Source organism: Dryas octopetala, chromosome 6 (genome assembly GCF_963921425.1).
Source record: "Dryas octopetala chromosome 6, drDryOcto1.1, whole genome shotgun sequence".
Lineage (NCBI taxonomy): Eukaryota > Viridiplantae > Streptophyta > Magnoliopsida > Rosales > Rosaceae > Dryas > Dryas octopetala.
This window is the reverse complement of record NC_141371.1, coordinates 14,284,039-14,306,215: the sequence shown is the minus strand read 5'-3', so window position 1 is coordinate 14,306,215 and position 22,177 is coordinate 14,284,039. Positions and strand designations below refer to the sequence as shown.

Here is a 22,177-nt window from a genome sequence, read left to right as displayed (position 1 = left end):
TGATATAGTTGAATTTTTACAAAGATGATCGTTGAAATAGGGCTTAAAAATAAACAGTTCGGATTATGAGATTAATTAGTTATGTGGTGAATTCAAAAGTATGGTTAGTTTCATATTAATTTACTAAGCAGTTAGTTTTAGAGCACTCCTCTATATATATATGTATGTATGTATGTATGTATGTACAAGATATCTCTAGCAGTATTCAAATTTACATAACAATAGCTCCTTTTGTACTAGAAATAGATCAAAAGAATATTTAATGGACTTATAATTTCACTATGAATATGTGTGTATAGATATGTACGTACAAGTAGAATTCCATGCCTAATTCTCTCAAATATTACAAACAATTATTTGGTTGTACAATTCCAAAAGCCTTTCCATTTGCGTTGTTACAATATGATTGAACCACTTTATTCTGACAAGTCAAATTCACATTTTCGAGTCTTATCCCGTTGCATGGATTTGTAGTACTACAATCAAATTTTATTGCGACTGATGTTGCTGAAGTTCCACGAATGTTCTGATACAAAACGTCACTAATTTTCACGCCAGATACCTATAAAACAATATACTATCTAGCTTGTAACCTACTCATAGAGACACACACACATATATACTATCTAGTTTTTCAAGAGGTATATATAAAAAATCGAACCTAATGCCGTGGCCAGGTCCACATGAAATGGCTTGGATCCACAAGTCCTTGGTTCCGGGGCCAATTGAGACACAATCATCCCCAGTTTTGATGGAGGTGTTGAAGATAGAAACATTTCTGGACAATTGGACATGGATGCCATCCGTGTTTGGGCTATTGCCAGAGGCACTGACTTTGACTCCTTGAATGCGCGCGAACATCTTGGCATCCGTTTATCACAATGTGGAACATCTGGCTGTTTAAAGACACTAGTCCGTCGATGCCAATGTTTTTAGAGTTCGTAAAGCGTATAGTCTAAGATATCGCAAACAAGATTTCTTAATTTGGTAAGTACTTAATTAATTTCAAACTAAAATGCAGTTGAAGAATTAAGCTGTAGATTAAGAGGATATGTAGTGTTGGAGCTAGAGATCGAGGTTGGAGAATGTTGGTGTATTAGTAGTTTATATATATACTATAAAAGGTACATGCATATATGCAAGAGCTGGGTTGATTTGATTTACAAGGGATATTGTGATTCAATTATAAGTAATTTATGATTGATGTGGGTTTAAGAAATGTATATACATGGAATTGAAATCATATTTATCTTATTAAGAAAGCTGCTGCGGGAAATAAGCCCACTAGTTTGGTTGCCACTCTTTTCTGCTACTTTGCTTCAAAAGGCCCCTGCCACCAGAAAGTCAGAAACTTACTAGAAATGAAGAGATTTGACCAGTTACTAGAAATGATGATATCATCTGATTGCTTACTGTTTTAAGTAATATGTACGTACTTGAATCTTTGTTATAATTAATTAATAATCATCACTTTAACTCTATTATAATCTATAATATTTATTGTTTTCAAATAATTAATTAAAAGGAAAAAAATAAAAGTATTTTTGAAGCCGTTGACTTGTTCATGTATACGTACGACACCAAAAAAAAAACTTGTTCATGTATCAGTTCATCCCATACGGGGTGAACCAAGTTTTCATCACTGGATTGCTTCAGGGGGAGACAAAAGGAGTTGCCCTTTTTCCTGTTTAGTGGGGTGTTCATTTTTGTTTCTTTCTTATGTTGGCTTTCCGTCAGGAATTGTTTTTATTGATATTAGCATAAATTGTAAATATTAAAATTAACCAGGATCATCAACAATAATTAAAAATAAGGTAAGAGAAATAAGATAACTCATGAATGCACACATCTACATATCCAAATAAGGATCATGTTGGTATTGCTGTGAGGAAAAACAGTTGTGAAATAAAACAGCTGTAAAGTTGAGTGTTTGATAAATTATGTTTTCAAAAGTGCTGTGAGTGCAAAAAACAGTATCAAAGTGTTTGGTAAATGTTAGTAAAAGTGTTGTAATTAACTGTGTATAATTATTAAAATAAACATGATGCTGAAAGTGTCTTTCACTTATTTGTTTGGTAAAAATAAAATGTTTTTTTACTTGTTTTTTAAATTTGTGGCTACAAATTTTCATTAGCATTCATTTTTTTAAGAACAACATTATTAAATAAGTATACCTATTATTTTGTCGATAATTAATTAATTCCAATACATCTGGAAATTCCAGCTAAATTGGAGCGTTTCAACGAAGAAGGTGCTTGGAAATATTCATAGTATTTCACAAGAATTTTGGCCCAACTTATCCAACTGAAGGTATCTAGGCTTTTACTCGTATCAACCCTATTTGGGTTTAATTCATGAAATTGGGCATGCATGTGTTTAATTTTAGCTAAAACATGAAGAAATGAAGTTATTTACAATATATATATATATTGAGTTTGGTTTCTGAAACAGTTTGAGTTCATATATACTAACTTATGATTAATTGTATCAAAAGAATGTATTGTACACGTATCTATGACAGTATTCAAATCTACAAAACATTCAACTACTTTTCTATTAGAATAGAACAAAAGAATATTACATGTAGTACAAATAATTTCACTACCTATATATGTGTGTATAGATCGATATGTACAGATCGAATATGGAACATACCTATAATTTCACGAGCCAATATGTGTGTATGCATATGTATAAGTATTTCATGTCTAATTTCGTTTTGACTATTACAAACAACTATTTGGTTGAACAATTCCAAACGCCTTCCCATTTACATTGGTACAATATGATTGAACCACTTGATTTCGGCAAGTCAAATTCACGTTTTCGAGTCTTATCCCACTGCATGGATTTGTTGCACTACAATCAAACTTTATTGCGACGGATGTTGCTGATGTTCCTCGAATGTTCCGGTATAATACATCATTAACTTGCAGTCCGGATACCTATTGAAACAATATATGAAAATGTACAATTGAGATATTATGTCTAAGATCGATACCTTTCCAATTTCTAGTACTTCGAAATACTAATTATGGAGGAGATAGAGTGAATTAGTTTCATACCTGACCAGGGCAATTGATGTTGTGTGGGCAGTAATTTTGGTCAATTAAAATGGGGTTTTGGACATGATTCATTACGGCATCAAGGAATTGAACTCCTTGCACAAATCCCTTGCTCGGCCTAGCCCAAGACTTTATCCTCAGCCCATTTGTAGTTCCAGTGAAAACTGCATTTTTAACAGTCACATTTTGGACTCCTTCCTCTTCCAAGCCTTTGGCCAAACTCCCAATGCTGCAAACCACAATAATACCCATTCATATATAAGCCAACGCCACTTTATATATATATATATATATATATATATATATATATATATACAGGCTTCTTCTGTTGAGGTATACCTCAACTTATTTATGTTGAGGTATGACCTTGTTGGGGCGTACACGAGTTGTTTTGTGTCGATCCGAACCGTTCGCAAGGATAATCTTCATTGATAGATCATCCTTGCAAAAAATTAGCCCAATCGGAAATCATTTGCCTATCTAACTTTGATAAAACAAATAGACGGTTTCATCGAAAATATTTGGTTCGTCCATTTATTTGATCAAAGTTAGATAGGCAAATGATTTCCGATTTGGCTAATTTTTTGCAAGGATGATCTGTTTATGGAGATGTAAAAAATGAACGGTTCGGATTGACACAAAAAGACTCGTGTACGCCCCAACAGGGTATACCTCAACATAAATAAGTTGAGGTATACCTCAACTTATTTATGTTGAGGTATGACCTTGTTGGGGCGTACACGAGTTGTTTTGTGTCGATCCGAACCGTTCGCAAGGATAATCTTCATTGATAGATCATCCTTGCAAAAAATTAGCCCAATCGGAAATCATTTGCCTATCTAACTTTGATAAAACAAATAGACGGTTTCATCGAAAATATTTGGTTCGTCCATTTATTTGATCAAAGTTAGATAGGCAAATGATTTCCGATTTGGCTAATTTTTTGCAAGGATGATCTATTTATGGAGATGTAAAAAATGAACGGTTCGGATTGACACAAAAAGACTCGTGTACGCCCCAACAGGGTATACCTCAACAGAAGGAGCCTGTATATATATATATATATATATTAAGGGTACGTTTTAATTCATAGGAAAATACTATTTTGTAACCTAGCTAGCTTCATAGACAGATCGACATGCATATATATGATGTATAAGTGAACGTGAAACTAGCTTAATTATACATTGATCATGCAAGAGCTTTATATAAAATCTAACCTAACTCCATGGCCGGGTCCACATGATATGTGTTCGATCCACAAGTCCTTGGTGCCGGGGCCAATAGAGACACAATCATCTCCAGTTTTGATGGAAGTATTGAAGATTGAAACATTTCTCGACAATTGGACATGAATGCCATCAGTGTTTGGGCTATTGCCAGCTGCAATGATTTTTACTCCTTGCATGTAAACATTTTGGCAGCCATTTATAACAATGTGGAACATCTGGCTGTTTAATGACATGAGTCCGTTGATGCGAATGTTCTTGGAGTTTGTAAAACTCAGACTCTGCATCAAAAACAAGTAGTAGTCCGATTCTTAATTAATATCAATATATAGGAAACTCAAATAAATTAACAAGAGAAGATGATCGAAGAGATCGATTTGGTCTAACCGTGGCTCCGTTGGGACAATTGGCGGCCCCAGATAATTTGCAAGCCCACAAGGCAGAACCTTTGGCATCAAGAGCGCCTCCAACAATTGAAACACCAGTAACTCCTTCAAAGCTGAGCCAGTTGTTAGCTTGGCCTAGGATTCGATAATCGGAGGAAGCTATGAGTGTCCCATCAATCCGAAAAGTGATATCTTGGGTTTTGCAGTTGCCACCTTTAAAGGCCACAGAGCCAACCAAATACCTCCCTTTTGGTATATATATGATGTTGCTGGAATTGGCAGAGGCACAAGCTGCAGCCCATGCATCCAGAAAAGCTTGGGTGGAATCCTTTAGACCATTGGGCTTAGCTCCAAAGCTCATGACATTGTAAATTGTAGTAGTAGCCTCATCAGCAGAAACAACAGACGATTGGTGCAAAATATATAAAATGAACAATGAAAGTGTGCAAAAACAACTTATTGTAAACTTGACCATTTTTTGATATTTTCTGGGTGAAGTTGAAATTAATGTTGAATGTTGGAGGAGAAGGAGTAGTATGTTGAAGAAGCTGTAGGTTAAGAGCTAGGACGATGGAGAATGGGTGAAGAATGTAGGTGTATGTATCGTTTGTATATATACTAAATAGGGTACATGCATATATGCAATAACAGAATATATAATTATGGGATATCGTTATATATATATCATATTATATTATACCAATGATGAGTGATGTGGGTTTTAAGAAATGACTGTATACGGATGAAATGCATGCACATACATGGAAATTAATCAGAAGAAAGCTGCGCCGGAATTAAGCCCCATTAATTTTAATTTGATGGCCACTTTTTTGTGTTACTTAACTTAGCTCCTAATATAAATGACTGCATATATACAGATTACTACAAACTAAGAGATATACATATATATATATATATGCGCGTTTGCTCAACTACTGCGTCTGCTGCTCGTCTGAAATTGCTTACTGTTTAAGCCTTGAGTTATACGTGAATTTTTTAACTAACAATCATGGTTTTAAGTCTATTTCATTACTCAATCGCCAAAAAAAAAGGCTATTATAATATTGCATATCATGATAAATAATTAATTGGCAAAAAGTAGTTATGAAGCAGTCTAGCTAGTACTTAATTGGATATGTTTTTTGTATTTTTAGGCCGTTGACTTGTACATGTATCAATTCATCCCACACGGTGTACTCAGTTTATGATCACTGGATTGCTTCGAGGGCAGACAAAATGAGGTGGCGGTGGCCGCTAAAGATGAGGTGAATTGTGGAAGGTTTGAGGAGTGCATTGTGGTGGTGAGGGTTTTGGAAAGTTAATTAACACCAGTGGAGTAGTGGGTGGGTCTGAGAGTCTCAGATTCACAATTTTAATTGTTAAGCATTGAGTGGCAGAAGACGTTTAATTTGGAGGATTTAAGAAATTGGGGTTATCCACCCTAGCTATAAGATTTAACACGATCATTGGACTGTATTTTCAAAACAAGTACTGCTATTTAGCCCATTTTAATCCTTTTGTATTTGCCAAATACAAAAGGATGTTTGTGTAATTAACACGTGAAAGTGAAATTACGTACAGCCAAATAATATTTAATCACTATATGGATAATTATCATAATTTAGTCTTCTGTTGACTTTCATCATGAAGAATTATGTGCAATCAGTTTAGAACCTTAGGTGTTTATGAAAATTTCAAAAATATACGGCCTAAATTATAAACCCCCTAAAGCTCAGAGTGTTTGTGTAATTAATCCTAATTTCTGCCCTCAATATTGTGCATGGAATAATATTCACTGTTTAATTCACACATTTAGGAGTGAGATGGTTGTTGCTCCATGGCTTTGTTAGCTCCATAGAGTAGGCCACTAACGCACTGAGGCTATGCCTAGAATTAGATTAGATTCGATAAATGTCTAATTAATGTGTACTAAAAGAGGAAGTTGTCTTATAATTTAAAGGAAGAATACGGCAAGAAGATAGATTAGCCATAAGGGAAAACTTATCACCACTCTTCCCACAATTTTTGTGAAAATTGGAAGAGATAAGTTTCTCCTTATAATTACTTCATCTTCTTTTTTCAAGTTAAAAGTTCTATGTTTGAATAAAGAATGCACATAAATTTAGCAATTTATCATATCCAATCCAATCCAATTATCGGCATCACAAGACCTAAGGTTTTCTCTTATAAACATGAGATACATAAACACCATAAGTCAGACAAAAAAAAAAGAATAAATAAATAAACATCATAAGTAGATGACATTTGAGCCATTCAAACACATTTTATCTAATTTAAAATCTTGCAACCCAACTGCTCAAATCTCAATGCTTATGCATCTCATCCTTCTAAGAGAGAATTTCCTAACACACGTGTAGTCCCACCGTCAACAGGACCCAGAAGCTTAAGCAATACAATGCAATAAAGGCATGAACAAAGATGATCGTGATGAGGATCAAGCTAATAGTAGAAGAGATAATAACGTGAATATAATGTACAACTGTATCACGTTGAGCAAACAACGTAGTAAATCCATACCTGTGCATTACAAAGTTAATTTGACTTACTTTAGTTGACACGAATTCAAAAAGTTAAAACAAATCCATGACCACAAATTAATGGGTACAAGAATAAAGTATAAAGATTTGTGTGCATAATCGGATGCTAAACAAAACACTAAATATATATTCAGCACAAATGCCATGGTATACTACCTACTGTTAGTCCTTTAGTTTCACTGGGAAGAACTGAAAGAAGCAATTGCATACATTTCCTGCTGCAAAAGAAGGGCATCAATAAATACATCCAGATTCTCTCCCTGCATCACATCACTTATTGAATGATGGGTGATGCCAACACGATGATCAGTTACACGTCCTTGAGGAAAGTTGTATGTACGAATGCGTTCAGATCTGTCCCCACTACCAATCTATTCAAGGTGATGAGCTCCATATCAATCTTGAAAGTCAGGGCCAAAAGCAACTATATCAATTTACAATTATCACATATTAGTCATACCTGCTGTGATCGAAGTTTTGACCGATTGATCTGAAGCCTAGACCTTTCCATCTCATATAGCTTTGCACATATCACCTTAAGTGCCTTGGTCTTGTTCTACAAAGGAACTCAAAAATTGGAAAAGAGTAAGGGAAAGAAAAAGAAAAGAACAAAGGCAAGGAAAATAACCAAAACAACACTGAAAAAGAAATAACGAGCCAAAAGATTGCTTGAATAAGAGATAGGTCTACAATCAAAATTTCATAACTGAACAATATATTCCGATGTGGCAAAAGAATATGGAGAATGACTGTCTAATTTCCATAGCCATGAATAACTAAATCCTAAATAAGGCAACAACAAACCATGCCCATGCCAACTTTAACCAGTATATACTTGTCACATCCTACGAGCATCAGAGCTTTTCAGAGAAGGTGGGGCATGTTGAGAATCCCATGTTGATTGGGGAAAATAACATATAAATTTTTCAAGGTTAAGACTAAGTTGATTTTAAGTTGAGAAGACAAGAGCAAAACAATGGCACATCAATCAGTGAATTTTTCCTATAAAATTTCATAAATGAGCAGCAAACATTGTCAGTTAAGAACATGATGTAGTGACAGCTAATATAATTACTGTATGGTTCAGGAAATAGACTTTTATCTATTTCTGTATTGACAAAATTATCAATTCCAAATAATGAAAGAAAAAGGATAGTTATAGTCCAAAGCTTGAGGACACCAAAACTGCAATTTAGTTGCAAAATGTTTGGTATCATATACCATATGTTGGGATCGTTCATCTTGTATGGCTACAGTCATGCCAGTTGGAATATGAGTTACTCTAACAGCACTGTTGGTGGTATTTGCATGCTGACCCCCTGAACCACCAGATCTATAGGTATCGATCCTCAAATCTTCGTTTCTCAAGTGGACATCTACCTGCAGCAGTCCAAAATACATATGATCAGAGAAAGTAATAAGACAAATTCGTACTTTGTCCTACACTGACAAAAGAAGTTTTGTGTAATGTCAAACCATGTGAAAGGAAAAAGTACTTCTGTCCAAAAAATAGATGCTGGATCCAATAATATGTAAAATAAATAACATATTCAGTTCAGACTCAGAAAAGGTTAGAACCTCATCAGCTTGAGGGAGGATAGCAACAGAAACAGCACTAGTGTGAATGCGTCCAGACTTCTCTGTCACGGGAACTCGCTGTCAAAAGAAAACAGTGAGTAATTTCTTGTCTAGGGGCAACTATAAATAATGTGTTGAAAAGGTGGGAAAGAAACCTGTACTCTGTGAATACCACTCTCAAATTTAAGTTTCCCATAAACATCAGCTCCTGAGATTGCTGCACTAGCTTCCTGGAAAGAAGATACAATCAAAACTTAAAAATACATACTAGGAAGTAGCACTTCGCATCAGTCAGCAGGTGCCAGGTGGTGAATCCTATACTATACATTAGCTCTAAAAGCCCCTGCCTTAGATTGGGTGTATAAATATGTGATTCAGATATTGTACATTTGTACAAGGATGGAAATCACACTGCACACCTTATATCCTTTAAGATCAGACTCGGTTATATCCACCACTTCAAACTTCCAGCCTTTATTGTGTGAGAATCTCTCATACCTGTAGTAAATTGTTATCCAGAAAAGGTGAGAATCTCAAAAGTGAATACATAAAAGAATTTACAAGTATTGATGTTAACTTACATTTTAAATATGTCCATTGCAAACAAAGAAGCCTCTTCCCCACCAGTTCCTAATTAAATCATTAATTTGTCAAATAAAAGAAAAGAAAAAATAAATGCAATGGAATAAAAAAGTGTTGGTATGCGTCACTATGAGCGGATGGGAAGGCGTGTAATACCTGCCCTGACCTCCAATATGCAATCCCTCTCATCTGCATCATCCTTAGGAAGTAGGGACTTGAGCAACGAACTGTGCAGTCTTTTCTCTTCCTGGATGGCCTGATCCAATTCGTTGGTTGCCATATCAAGCATGTCTTTATCTTGAGAACATTCATCCATGAGTGACCTCAACCCATCAATCTCCTGCAGAGCAATAAACCCATGATGTAATTAGGTTTGTACAGAATTACAGGTAACAGTTCTGAAGTTTTTGTTCTAATTTCAATACCTTGTGTGTGGCTCTTAATTGATTTATAAGATCCATGGAAGCGCTGAGTTTCCGAAGCTCCTTATTAGCCCTTGCATACTCTTCTGGTGAGGCATCCGGCTGTCTTCAACCAACCAACAGGTCCAACACCATTTCAATTCCAATTTTGTTTTTAAAAATGATCACATTTCACTTTTTTTTTTCCATCGTAATTAGAAAGCAAGCAAATCACATAGAGAGTCATAGACATAAGGAACCTGGCTTATGAGATTGTGAAGACAAGCACTCCTCTGCTCAATAAGCGACAGCCTTTGCTCCATGATCTTAATAAGCTTTGGGGACAATTGGGGTTGCAATTCTGCACTTGTTTTTTATTTGTATAAAGTAAAATAAGAATTTAAAAGAAAAAGGCCCAAGTAGCAGAAAAAGAGAGGAACACATTCGAATACGCACCGGTTGAGTAAGAACAAAGAATTCGGAGGGGATGGGAAAAAGCCGCCATTGCTGGTCGAAGTGGCAATGGCACGAAGGAGCTGCTGCTTCCACATTCGATTTGTTTTAGCGCCCGAACCAAATTACGCCACGCTTCGCTTCTCATTCTCACGCTCTCCAGACCCTTTGGGTTTGCGAAGCCAAAGTTACAGAATTTAGGTGTAATTTTTGTGATAGGTAAAAGAAAAAACCAAAACAAAACAAAACAAAATATGGTGCAATGCAAGCAAAAGCTTCAGAGCAGACTGAAACAAAAGCTTGGAATAAAAAAAATGAACTCAACAAGAAAAAACTGGAAAAGATAAAGTTTTAAAGAAGAAATACCTTGTGGGTCTTTGGGAAGTGAGAGCAAATCAGTAAAACAAGCCTCCGAGATTTGGTGGGAACTGTCGAACTAAGATTGCGGGAGTGAGTGAGTGAGTGAATGAGGTGAGATTGTGTGAAGAAGAAGAAAACTGGGAGAGCCGAAGCAGAAGAAGAAGGTGAAGGAGAGGAGGGTTGCAGGTCACACCAGTGGCTGCAGGCTGGGTGGGCTTAGCTTGGGGAGCTATTGGGTTGTTCACTTGTTGCTCTAAGTAAAAAAAAAATTAAATTCTGGATTTTCAAAAAATTTTGAGGTTTAAAAATATGAAAATTTTGAAAAAAATCTTAAAAATTTTTGATTTCCTTGAAAATTTATACTAAAATAATTAAAACTTTTAACAAAATTTTAATAATTTCAATTCGATAATATTTTAAAACCTCAAAAAAATAAAAATTTCAACAAAATTTCTTTCAAAATTTAATTCCTATTGTCTTTGACATCCCGTTAATTACAATTTAAGGAATGTTGTGAAATACATAGAAAAAGACTCTTTGCATGCCCAGGACTCTGTAAGTACTTTCCGAGAGTCTATGTATATTCAAGTCCTAATTTTTTACATTATTGTTTGTTTATCATTTTTGGCATTAGGGGCAAAAATTGCTATTTTTCAAATATAAAACAATTGTTCACTCATGTCCTAAAAATTTAAATTTATAAGAATATGTGGTGGTAAATATCCACACTTTTTCGTTGTATCAGAGCATGAGATTCTTAGTTCGAGTCTTTGTAATTGCATCTTGATAATTTAACTTAAATTCCACATGTTGGGCTATAATGGTAAAGTGATACACACATATGAAGTGGAATATTAGAATATGAAATAATTGTTGACCCACATCCTAAGTAAGCAAGGAGTAAAATTTCGTTTTTTAAGAGTATGGAAATTTTAACACCATACCAAATTAATTTCGAAAAATTTCGCCGAAATTTTCAATGTAGAGATTGAAGAGAGAGAGAGGGGAGGCAGAGACCGGAGGGAGAGGGAAGGCAGAGCACCATCGCCGGAGGGAGAGAAGAGATCGGAGAGGGAGTTTGCAGAGGTGCGCCATTGTTGGATGGAGAGAAGAGATCCGGGGAGGGAGAGGGAAAAAAGAGATTAGGAAGGGAGGAGGGAGAGGGAAGAGAGAGATTATGAAGGGAGGAGAAAAACTGGTGAAGGGAGAAGAAAAGAAAAACAGGAGAAAAAAAAAAAGAGGAAGGTAGAACTGGAAAAAGACGAAGACCACTGGGGGAAGAAGAGGAAAAGGAAAGAAAAAAAAGAAGAGAAAAGAAAGGAAAAGGAAAAAAAAGAAAAGAAAAGGAAAGAAAAAAAAAAGAGAAAAGAAAAAAAAAAGAAAAAAAAAAAGAAAAGAAAAAGAAAGAAAAAAAAAAAGAAGAGAAAAAAAAAGGAAAGAAATTTTTTTAAGGTAGATTGAGATTTGGATTTTGGAGTCTTTAGCCAATTGGAAAGATAAAAAAAGGTTTAGAATTTTATTTGGGGTTTGATTTGGTCATTTTGGTGTTTCGTTTAGTTGTAAATATAAATTATGAAAAAGAAATTTATCCCCTTATCATGAAGTTTCATTTCCTTAATGTTTGATTTTTCAATTACGATAATTTGTAAAATTGAAATTTTAGATAAACTGTTGTCGCCGCTGCTGCTATCGGATTGGTTCTATTTTAACCCAATTCGACTTAATTTTACTATCGAAGACCATTTCCAAATCCCTTTGAGTAAGCTTGCTACTTTCCGTTGCCACATTGATGATTTATTCGTGTAATTTTATTATGTAATTCTTAATTAGTGAAGTATTTTTTTAACAGCATTGTCTCCGGCGCGCATTATATTCATCACATATCACATGAAATCTACTATATTATTTGATTTCTTCAATGTTTTTCATCAATGTAGTAGATAATATGTTAAATAAACATATGGTCAAGTTTCATTCAAAATTTCCATATTTTGATAGCAATTTTCGTCGTTTTTGTCCAATTTCATCGAAAATTTTCTCGAAATTGAAATTTTACTCCTCAATCCTAACAACATAAGGTTTTGGAATATCGATATATTTTTTTATTGAAAACGAACAAAAAAAATTAACCTAAAGAGTGACAACATTAAGGATATACAATAACTTCTAATATGATAGCATTGTATGAGCCAAGGAAGTCAACACATGCAACCTTAAATTAATTAATTATACTAATATATGTCCTCAATTGAATTCAAACTTTTGATAAAATGTGTGGTCTAGATTTGTTAACTCTGTATTTTCATATTGTCATATATTTATGTTACACATTAAAAGTTAATTAAAAGAAGCAAGACAATTCCATAAAACTCTAAGAAAATAATTATTTGTTTTATATAGTGGATGAAAGATTCAAATTTGGACCTCATCCACCAAAGCCACAAGGGGAAAAAAGGCCCAAATACATCAAACAACACTATAGAAGTACATTACACCTAATTTTGATGTTTTCCCTTAATTTTTATTTTCAAGTAAAATATGTTGGGCATAGGGTTTAGGCTGCATAGCTCAATAAGAGAAATGGTTTTGCCAAGTTTTGCTACCATCATTCAGTCAAAAGTACGACATGAATTGAACCACTACTACCTCCAATTAAACAATTTAGAAAATAATTATCCTGCTCATATACAATAATCCACCCTTTTATTGATCTCCCCTTCATCCTTCCTCCAAAAACAAAATCAAAATAGTTAGTTCGCTAGTTTCAAATGCATCAAATGGCTTAGCTTTTTTTCATCTGGTGCATCTTAATTGTTTCTTTCTTTCTTTCAGCTCTCCTCCCAAAAGGAAAAAAAAAAATTGTTCAATCAACACTACGTCATAAATTTCTTACAATAAAAATAAACAAACTAAAAATAAAACAAATAAGAGATGCACCTAAATTAAAAAGCAAATATTTGAAAAGAAACAACAGTAAAGGAAAAAAAGAATATAAATGTGAATTATGTGAGGGGTAAGGCTGATGGGTTTCTTCTGGTATATGGCTTACAAAATTCACAAAAGGAGAAGAATTGAAAATAATATTAATAAGAAAAACTATCAAATGAGTGGTAAAACTATAAAACGAAAAGAAAATAAAAATAAAATGAGGCTTCGCGTGTGTAAGTTTTTGAGGGTCGGGTGGGTATTAGACTTGAGTTAACAGAACTAAATTCAGAGGCTTCTCTGACCCCTAAATTCAGATGCTTCTCTGACCCCTCACTCGCTAAAATCAGAGGCTGAAGACGATGCTGAAGAAAAACCATTTGAGCTTTCTTCACCAGCTGAAGACGACGATGTCGACAAGTGCTTCTTCTTCTTGCAACAGACACAGAGGTATTCCTTTGCCTTGTCTTCACTACTCTACTCATCTTCTTTTCTTCAACAATTACTTTGCCTTGTTTCATTCTCAATCCTCAAACCCAACAAAATCTACAAACCCCCAACCCAAACCCACTAATCTCCACGATGCTTTCAATTTGTTCAATACCATGCTTCAAATGCGTCCTCTGCCTTCGGTTGTCCGTTTCAATCAAATTATGGGTCAACTTGCCAAATTGAAACATTATTCGGCAGTCATCTCTTTGAGTAACCAAATGTGCCTGTTAGGAATTGGACCTGATGTTTATACTCTTACTATTGTCATCAATTGTTTTTGTCATTTGAAACAAATGGGCTATAGTTTATCTGTCTTGGGAAAATTCTTCAAATTTGGCTTTCAACCAGATGTCACGACCTTCACCACTCTAATCAAGGGCTTTCTTCTTGCGGGTAGAGTTGCTGAGGCAGCAGGACTGTACAGAAATATGGTGGAGGGAGGTTGTAAGCCCAATGTGGTTACATTTAGTACTTTAATAAACGCCTTTTGCAAAATGGGGAATAATGGTGCAGCTATTCAATTGCTTAGGAAGATGGAACAAGAAGGCTGTAAACCTGACGTAGTTGTCTATAGCACCATCATTGACAGTCTTTGTAAAGACACGCTAGTTGCTGATGCATTGAACCTCTTCTCAGAAATGATTAGTACCGGTATTGTCCCAAATGTTGTTACATACACCTCTTTGATTGATGGAGTTTGCAAATTAGGCAAGTGGGAAGAAGCTACGAGATTGTTGAAGGAAATGGTGAGTAAAAAAATCTTTCCAAATGTTCACACCTTCAGTGTCTTAGTAGATACACTTTGTAAGGAGGGGAAAGCTGTGGAAGCAGAAAGTGTGGTTGAAACGATGATTGAAAGAGATATTGAACCTGATACGGTCACGTACAATTCGCTTATGGATGGTTACTGCTTGCGAGGAGAATTGAAGGAAGCAAAACGAGTTTTTGATCTAATGCATAGCAAGGGTGCCATTTTTGATGCTCATAGTTATAACATATTGATAAACGGATATTGCAAGCATAAAAAGATCAGAGACGCCATGATGCTTTATGAGGAAATGTCTCGTAAGGGACTGGTTCCAAATACCATTACTTATAACACACTTATCGATGGTTTTTGCAAAGTGGGGAGATTACAAGATGCTCAAAACTTGCTCTCTAAGATGCAAGCTTGTGGCCAACTGCCAAATGTTCGAACTTACGCTGTTTTACTGGATGGCCTTTGTAAAAACCAACAACTTTCTATGGCGATAGAATTGTTTAGAGATATGGAAGGCAAGAAGTTGGATATGGATATTGTGATTTACAATATTCTAATTCAAGGTTTGTGCAAAGCTGGAAAACTTGAATCTGCATGGGATCTCTTTCGTGGTTTATCATCAAAGGGACTTCAACCTGATGTGAGGACATATAATATAATGATTAATGGACTTTGTACTGGAGGCCTAATAGGTGAAGCCGAAAAGTTGCTTAGAGGAATGGAAGAGAAAGGCTGTTCTCCAGATGATTGCACCTATAACACAATTATTCGAGGGTTTCTTAACAATGATGAGACATTAAGGGCGGCGGGACTTATTGAAGAAATGGTGGAGAGGGGTTTCTCTGCAGATGCATCAACGCTGGAATTGATAATTGACCTATTGTCTAAAGATAAAGTAGATCCAGCTTTGTTGGCATTGATAACATGAGTTGATTTGCCTCTTTGAAAATTCATAGTTTTTTCAGATCCTCCTCATTATCACAGTGAACTTTGAAACTACTGCACTTTTGACAATGATGGATGTCGTCTATATGTTATCTATGACATATCCATCATGTGAAATTTATGTCTTTTATCATGTAGATTCTTCTGGTCTTTAGAGCTGGGTGTGAAAGTTTGTTGGTGTGGTAGTTGTTGCAGGTTGGTTGATTGTGGTGGTGGTGGTGGTGCAGTGATAGTTTGTTGTTTTGGTAGAGATTTTATGGTCAAAGTGGTTCACAGCGCTTGTGGGTATGCGAGGACCTGGTATGAGGCTTGACCTCGTATGGTTCTTCCTTCGAATGGAACAAAGATACCCCTGAAATATGTCAGTTTAATTTACACTTGATAGATACTTTCGAGTGAAACCTTGTATTTTCTTCAAACTCTATGTTTTAAATGAAAAAATTCTGTGATAATCTGTCACTTCTTTTACATAGAAAATGATGTAGGGACCAAAAAGATCAAAAGGATGGAAGATTTTCAAAATGAGGTACAAGTGGAGTAAATGTCATGCTTATATTTAAATGAGGATTAAAATGTTATTTAAAAGCTTCTTAGCCATATTGAGTGGAGTACCCTATGAAATCCATCAAATGGCTCATTTGGTCGTTTCAGTTCAAAATGCCTTCTCATCTCAAATATTTTCAATATTGTCTTAATTTCCGGTATTCTCTTTGGTGAAATTTAAATTGTGAACTTGCTCCAATCAAGAAAATGAGCAAAGGGTAATGCATAGTCTGGTCTGCCTTGTCATCACTCTTCTACAGCTGTACACTTTGACAATTGTTGACTGACTGTAATTTGTTACATAGTTAGCTGTGAGATTGTATTTAAAGTCGCTTCTGAAATCATTTAATGAGAAACTGATTAATCAGATTGTGTCTTTTCCTGGAAGCTTGTGTCTTCTATTCCTCTGTTTCAACACAGCCCCACCCCACCGGCTTGTTTTGATTTCATTTTTATTAATATCTGTGTTATGAATTCGATGACATTCCTGATCATTTTTGAAGGTATAAACAAAATTTTAAATGTTAGGAGGACACAGATTGATGCCAAAATATCGGAGAAACAAATGCATAACGATGATGTTGATAGATGCTTGACATGTTGTGCTATCCAGGAAGAAATGAAACCCAATCTTGATCATATCTTGCTTGAAAATAATCTTAGTAGAAAACTCCATTAATCCCTGAGACTGAGTAGTTGCGCCCAGAATGGGAACTCTTACTATTGCAAGTTTGTTTTGTGTCATTTAGTGACTCTAGCTTGGTTGTTTGTATTATATATATTGGAGAGTTCATTGTTCATTAATTAAATTTAAAACTCCCACTTCTGTGTCTACAAAAACTTCAATAAAACTTGTTTGTATGTATTGTTTAATACATACTTTATGGTGGGAAGGTGTATGTATTACATCCAATTTTAACTTTCAGATATATAACCGTCAATTTGCTTCTCGATCCAATTATGGTTTGGAAGAATATTAACCCTGCCACATCTTCCCATAAGGGCCAGTACTGCAATTGAATTAACTTGATGTCTCATTACTGACTGGTTAAAATATCTAATTTCATGTTTATAGCTAATATATATGTATTTGTCAACACCTGAAAGTAACCACTTATATATATATATATATAAAGCTCCTCTTACACATCTTACTTCACCCCATGGTTTTAACACCCATGTTTTCATTTGGTTACTCCTCTTAGTTTTAACACTAAGTTCTGTGAGTAATTTCCAAAATATTTTAGCCCCTGGTTTTCTTCCCTATGAATCATCCACCCCCAAACTCCCTCCAAAGTCACCTACTAAGAAAGGTAAATCTCCTATGAGATTTACCAGTCCTTCAAAGCCACCAAAGCCATCACCATTTTTGTGGGGACCTTTTGGTCCTCCTACAGTTAAGCAACAAGTTCCCCATATTGCTGATCATATCACTGATCATTGGGTTGGCAAACTAAAACCACTTGATGACTGTCTTTTGGACTCCCTTGATGCACCCTTATACCCTACAACTCTCATTTGTCCCATGTTTCCACCTATTTATTCCACATTTTTCCAATCTTCAAATTCCCCTACTTATCCTTTCACTCCCCCTAACCCTCTGCTGAACATCTACTACCCATGGTATGATGATGTAGCAGTTTTTCATGATCTATCAGATCTTCCTGTGCACACTACATATTTTGGGGACATCAAACACCTTTGGATCCTATCTCAGTCATGCTGCCTCAAGCAATGTAAACAACTGATTTTGGCGGTATTCCTCAACCATGGGATAACCTGTTTGGTGTACCCCCTCAACCATTTATGGCCAACGAGAGTGGCCTCCCACAAAGTACACCTAACAGCTTTGGTATCCTGCAGCCCACCCCCCGCTCTCCAAAGGTAATTTCAAATTTCCGTTCAGAGTGTACAAATGTTGTGGGTTGTGATATAGGAGAATCATATGTGAGCGACGCAAGGAAGGCTGATTTTACTAGGAAGTACAAGTGTGGCACTCATTGTGGGATGTGTCAATATGTTGGAGGTGAGGACTGTTCTGACTCATGGGAACAACAAACATGGCCCTATGGATATTGTTTATCCTAATCTCATACCTGTAGGTCTTCCTACTCATGTTTAGCCCAATGATTTGGGGTCTCATCTCTCTCACCAAGTTGTGTAAGACTCTTATGAAACTGGTCCTCCCACAAGATTGTGGACAATTCTGCCCAACCTTGTGCTTGCCACCTTGTTGTAAAGGATAGTTATGACACTACTAGGTCCACTGACCTAGGTCCTTAGCTTTGTATGCAGTAACTAGCTTCATGTGTAGCTGGATTGTGCATTTTTTGCTTATCTATGGAAGGAAAAGGGACAAAATGCTAAGTACACCCCTACTATCACTTGGTTTTGCATTCCAGCTCCTATTTTGAAGAGTTAATCCAACTAACCGGATTTTTTGCTATCCCTCCCTTTTTGCTAGTGACTTAGTCTATTTAAATGTTTATCACTCTAATTTCCCTATGTGTAATGTTATATTTCAGTTCACCCTTCTCACTCTACCCAATGACGAGTCCACGTTATGGGCTACCTGTTTTGTAGCCCATGTGGAATTTTCTTTTTTTCTAGGTTACTTTCACACTTAATCCTACCCCAAATATTGACCCCAGCCTACTTATACCCAACTACGTACCCAAATTCTTCACTAATCACTAGTATCCAAAACAAACATTAGTCATCTTCACTCTTCAACTCTCTCTCTCTCTCTCTCTCTCTCTCTCTCTCTCTCTCTCTCTCTCTCTCTCTCTCTCTCTCTCTCTCCTTCAGTCTTCAACATGTCTTCTCTCCACTCTCCACTATCCAGTACGTACCAAGTACATCTTCCAATCCAAGTATGAATTCTCCAAGTTTTTTGTGAAACCTGAAATATCTCTACAACTCGATCAACTTCAAGCTCCTAGGTAGTGTTTGGCACTCTCTTTTTTGTTCTCTTTTTTTAATTCCCAAATTTTAAAATTAGGGATTTGATTATTTTATGTGATTAAATTAGGGATTTGATGATTTAATTAGGACTTGATTTTGATTAATGTATTAGTAAATTATGATTTGATTATTTTGATTATTGTATAGAATTTGCTTTGTTGGTCATCTTGTGGAGTGCCTCACTTGTGGGGTAAGCTCATTATGTATTTATGTCCTCCCTGACTAGGTGTATTTTTTTTTATTAATAAAATTTACACATATCGTCAATTTTTAATAAGCTAAACTTAGCCCATCCCACTTTGGGATCCTGGATTTGTCCCTGACTCTACCATATTCCCCTAGCTACTTAACTTTTGTACATACTATGTCTGTCCTTATTCTATGTATTCAGCAGTTTGTGGTATTTTATCTTTCATATTATCAGCCCCTAGTTCATTCCTACTTACTTTGACTGCCCCCTACTGTCTTCCTGATTTTTTTTTTTCCATTTATATTTTTGGTCATCTTATCATGTAAGATACAGCTCCATTACTGTAATATGAAAACTGAACAAGAGAATATTAATTTTTACATGGTCAATTAAACTATACATAACATGCAGACAATTCCTAATTACATGCTCAACAATTCCCAATTATTACCTTTCATCCGTCCAAGGATTTGATATATATTATTTTCATAATAGAATCATGCACCCAACAGCATGTAATGGGCTTTAGGGACCCTGATTAAGGGGATGGGCAAGCCATATATGTGTGGCTCCTATGTCACTATAGCCCAAACTTACAAACAAGAGTCCCTCTTATTGTAAACAAAAGGGACAGAATGGATCAGATATTAAAAATAATAATTCTTGTAGTGTGTACAAGAGTGCAATTTCCTTATAACAAGTGTAACTCCAGGTAAGAATAGTAAAAAATTACATATAGAAGGTGAATCAAACACTTAATGTCAATTTCTATAACCTCTTATGTTATCAAGTATTCTCTTTTAATTAATGTATTACCATTTTAGTTATTTCCCAATGGCATATATATTGTCATATATATCTTATTTAGCATTAATATATTATATATAGTATGGTATCTATGGCTTTTTTTCTTTCTATTATGGCATGTTATTTCTTAAATATTTATGAGTTGTTAGTTTACATGCATATATTCGTCTTATCATATATAGCTTGGTAATGTTGGTTTTTCTATCAAGGCATATGTTGTATCATTTTTGACGAAAAATCTAACAGAAGATAATGGAAGGACAACATTGATGTGCAGTAATAAACATGGAAGAGTAAAGACTACATTGAGCGAAAATAAACTTTAAGGACCAAATTATGAAATAACAAACACAATCTTTATTAGTTCCCACGAGTGGTCTCGGGCGAATCACGGGCGTTTACGTAAACATTCTTATATCATCCCCAAAATGAGGTGTAAATGCTCAATTTATAGGAAAAGTAATGAAACAACCGTTTGAAATTTTTAGTTAATTTTTTTATTTCTTTTGTATTTTTTAATATTAGTATTAACTTATTAACTAGTTAGCTAGCTTAATTAAATTTAGGGCCAGTTTGGTATTGCTGTGTGAAAAAACAGTTGTGAGGTAAAATAACTGTGAAGTAAAGTCAACTGTAAAGTAAAGCAGCTGAGTGTTTGGTAAAGTATGTTTTCAAAAGTGCTGTGAGTGCAAAAAACAGTATCAAAGTGTTTGGTAAATGTTAATGTAAAAGTGCTGTGACTGTGTATAATTACTAAAATAAACATGATGTTAAAAGTGTTTTTCAGTTATTTGTTTGGTAAAAATAAAATGTTTTTTACTTGTTTTTTAAATTTTTGGCTACAAATTTTTATTAGCATTAATTTTTCTAAGAACAACATTATTAAATAAGTATGTGTATTATTTTTCTAGGTATATTATAATTTTAATCGTGCAAATAAAATATCATAATTAATTATCACAATATAAAATATAACTAACAATGGACATATTTTTTAATTTAAAATAAACAAATTAAAAAATATAGAAATCAATGAGGATATTATGGGTAAAATAAAATATTCATTGTTGCTGTGATTCACTGCAGCTTTCAAAAGCACCTAGAAACCTGCTTTCTGTTTTTGTTGTGGGGAGTTGAGAATTGTAAGAAAAAGCAGTTTTTAATATTTTTACCAAACACCAAAACTGCTGTAGATGATTGAGAATTGTCATCCACAGCAACTTTTGGGTCTTCCACCGCAATCCCAAACGGGGCCTTAGAGTATTTCTAATGAAATAATTAGGTAAAAAATAAATCAAATAAGTGATAGCACACCAATACCCACGTATAGTTAAGTGGGTGATTTACTTACATGTACTTAACAAATATAATTTTATTTAAAAATAAATTGGTGAAATAAAGTAATTATCCCAAATAATTTAGAGAAACGCTTGAATATACACCATAAAAGCAAATTGATACGAAATGTATGAAAGAAATGGTATATATATGTATATACGAGCGGTATCTCTGAAAAGAATGGTATATATATATATATATATATATATTTGTTTGATCAAAGTTAGATAAGTAAATGATTTTTTATTTGACTAATTTTTTTATAAGGATGATCTATAAATAGAGGCTTAAAAAAATAGATGGTTCGGATTGTTGAAAAACTACATGGAGTGGGCCTATTTGCCTCATCCCACATTTAATACTAAATATGAAATCTCAGACTTAAAGTTTCCTATATATATATATATATACATATATAAGAATGCTCTAAAATTAACTAGTTAATAAGTTAATACAAAAATAACTACCATATTAGGCCCACCACAAAATGTAATCTCAAAATCTGAACCATCCATTTTTTAGGCCCTATTTTAAAGATTATCTCTGTAAAAAATCTCCAAAATTAGAATTTATTTAGCCATTTGATTATGATAACAATTAT

At 34.6% G+C, this 22,177-nt stretch overlaps 3 protein-coding genes across 4 annotated transcripts; 1 reads left to right on the top strand and 2 right to left on the bottom strand.

Annotated features, from left to right (window-relative positions):
- Positions 1–343: 343 nt before the first annotated feature.
- LOC147282656 (polygalacturonase-like) lies at positions 344–5,177 on the bottom strand. 2 transcript variants are annotated; one of them, XM_086246247.1, is made up of 4 exons: positions 4,682–5,177; positions 4,286–4,575; positions 3,066–3,294; positions 344–562 (listed from the first exon to the last, which is right to left on the bottom strand). In XM_086246247.1, exons 1-4 carry the CDS (start codon positions 5,153–5,155, stop codon positions 344–346), a joined length of 1,212 nt encoding a protein of 403 aa, XP_086102373.1. In that variant the 5' UTR covers positions 5,156–5,177. The 2 variants fall into 2 exon arrangements, with proteins under 2 accessions (XP_086102373.1, XP_086102372.1); XM_086246246.1 differs by lacking the exon at positions 344–562 and adding an exon at positions 2,727–2,945.
- Positions 5,178–7,144: 1,967 nt separating this feature from the next.
- LOC147282655 (peptide chain release factor 1, mitochondrial-like) lies at positions 7,145–10,832 on the bottom strand. Its single transcript, XM_086246244.1, has 12 exons — positions 10,619–10,832; positions 10,256–10,418; positions 10,060–10,160; positions 9,824–9,922; positions 9,555–9,738; positions 9,398–9,446; positions 9,236–9,314; positions 8,972–9,046; positions 8,817–8,894; positions 8,460–8,618; positions 7,699–7,794; positions 7,145–7,609 (listed from the first exon to the last, which is right to left on the bottom strand). The coding sequence occupies exons 2-12, from the start codon at positions 10,398–10,400 to the stop codon at positions 7,415–7,417; spliced, it is 1,260 nt and encodes a 419-aa protein (XP_086102370.1). The 5' UTR covers positions 10,401–10,418; positions 10,619–10,832; the 3' UTR covers positions 7,145–7,414.
- A 3,034-nt stretch (positions 10,833–13,866) lies between these two features.
- On the top strand, positions 13,867–15,867 carry LOC147282654 (uncharacterized). The gene has a single exon (XM_086246243.1). It carries the CDS (start codon positions 13,900–13,902, stop codon positions 15,715–15,717), a length of 1,818 nt encoding a protein of 605 aa, XP_086102369.1. The 5' UTR covers positions 13,867–13,899; the 3' UTR covers positions 15,718–15,867.
- Positions 15,868–22,177: the final 6,310 nt, after the last annotated feature.

Coding starts and splice junctions, on each gene's coding strand:
- LOC147282656 (XM_086246247.1), bottom strand. CDS start 5,155: ATGGTCAAGTTTACAATAAGTTGTTTTTGCACACTTTCATTGTTCATT. Junction 4,576..4,681: donor ATTGTCCCAACGGAGCCACG/GTTAGACCAAAT, acceptor TTTTTGATGCAG/AGTCTGAGTTTTACAAACTC. Junction 563..3,065: donor ACATCAATTGCCCTGGTCAG/GTATGAAACTAA, acceptor ATTGTTTTATAG/GTATCTGGCGTGAAAATTAG.
- LOC147282655 (XM_086246244.1), bottom strand. CDS start 10,400: ATGAGAAGCGAAGCGTGGCGTAATTTGGTTCGGGCGCTAAAACAAATC. Junction 9,447..9,554: donor CATATTGGAGGTCAGGGCAG/GTATTACACGCC, acceptor TGATTTAATTAG/GAACTGGTGGGGAAGAGGCT. Junction 9,315..9,397: donor GCAATGGACATATTTAAAAT/GTAAGTTAACAT, acceptor AATTTACTACAG/GTATGAGAGATTCTCACACA.
- LOC147282654 (XM_086246243.1), top strand. CDS start 13,900: ATGCTGAAGAAAAACCATTTGAGCTTTCTTCACCAGCTGAAGACGACG.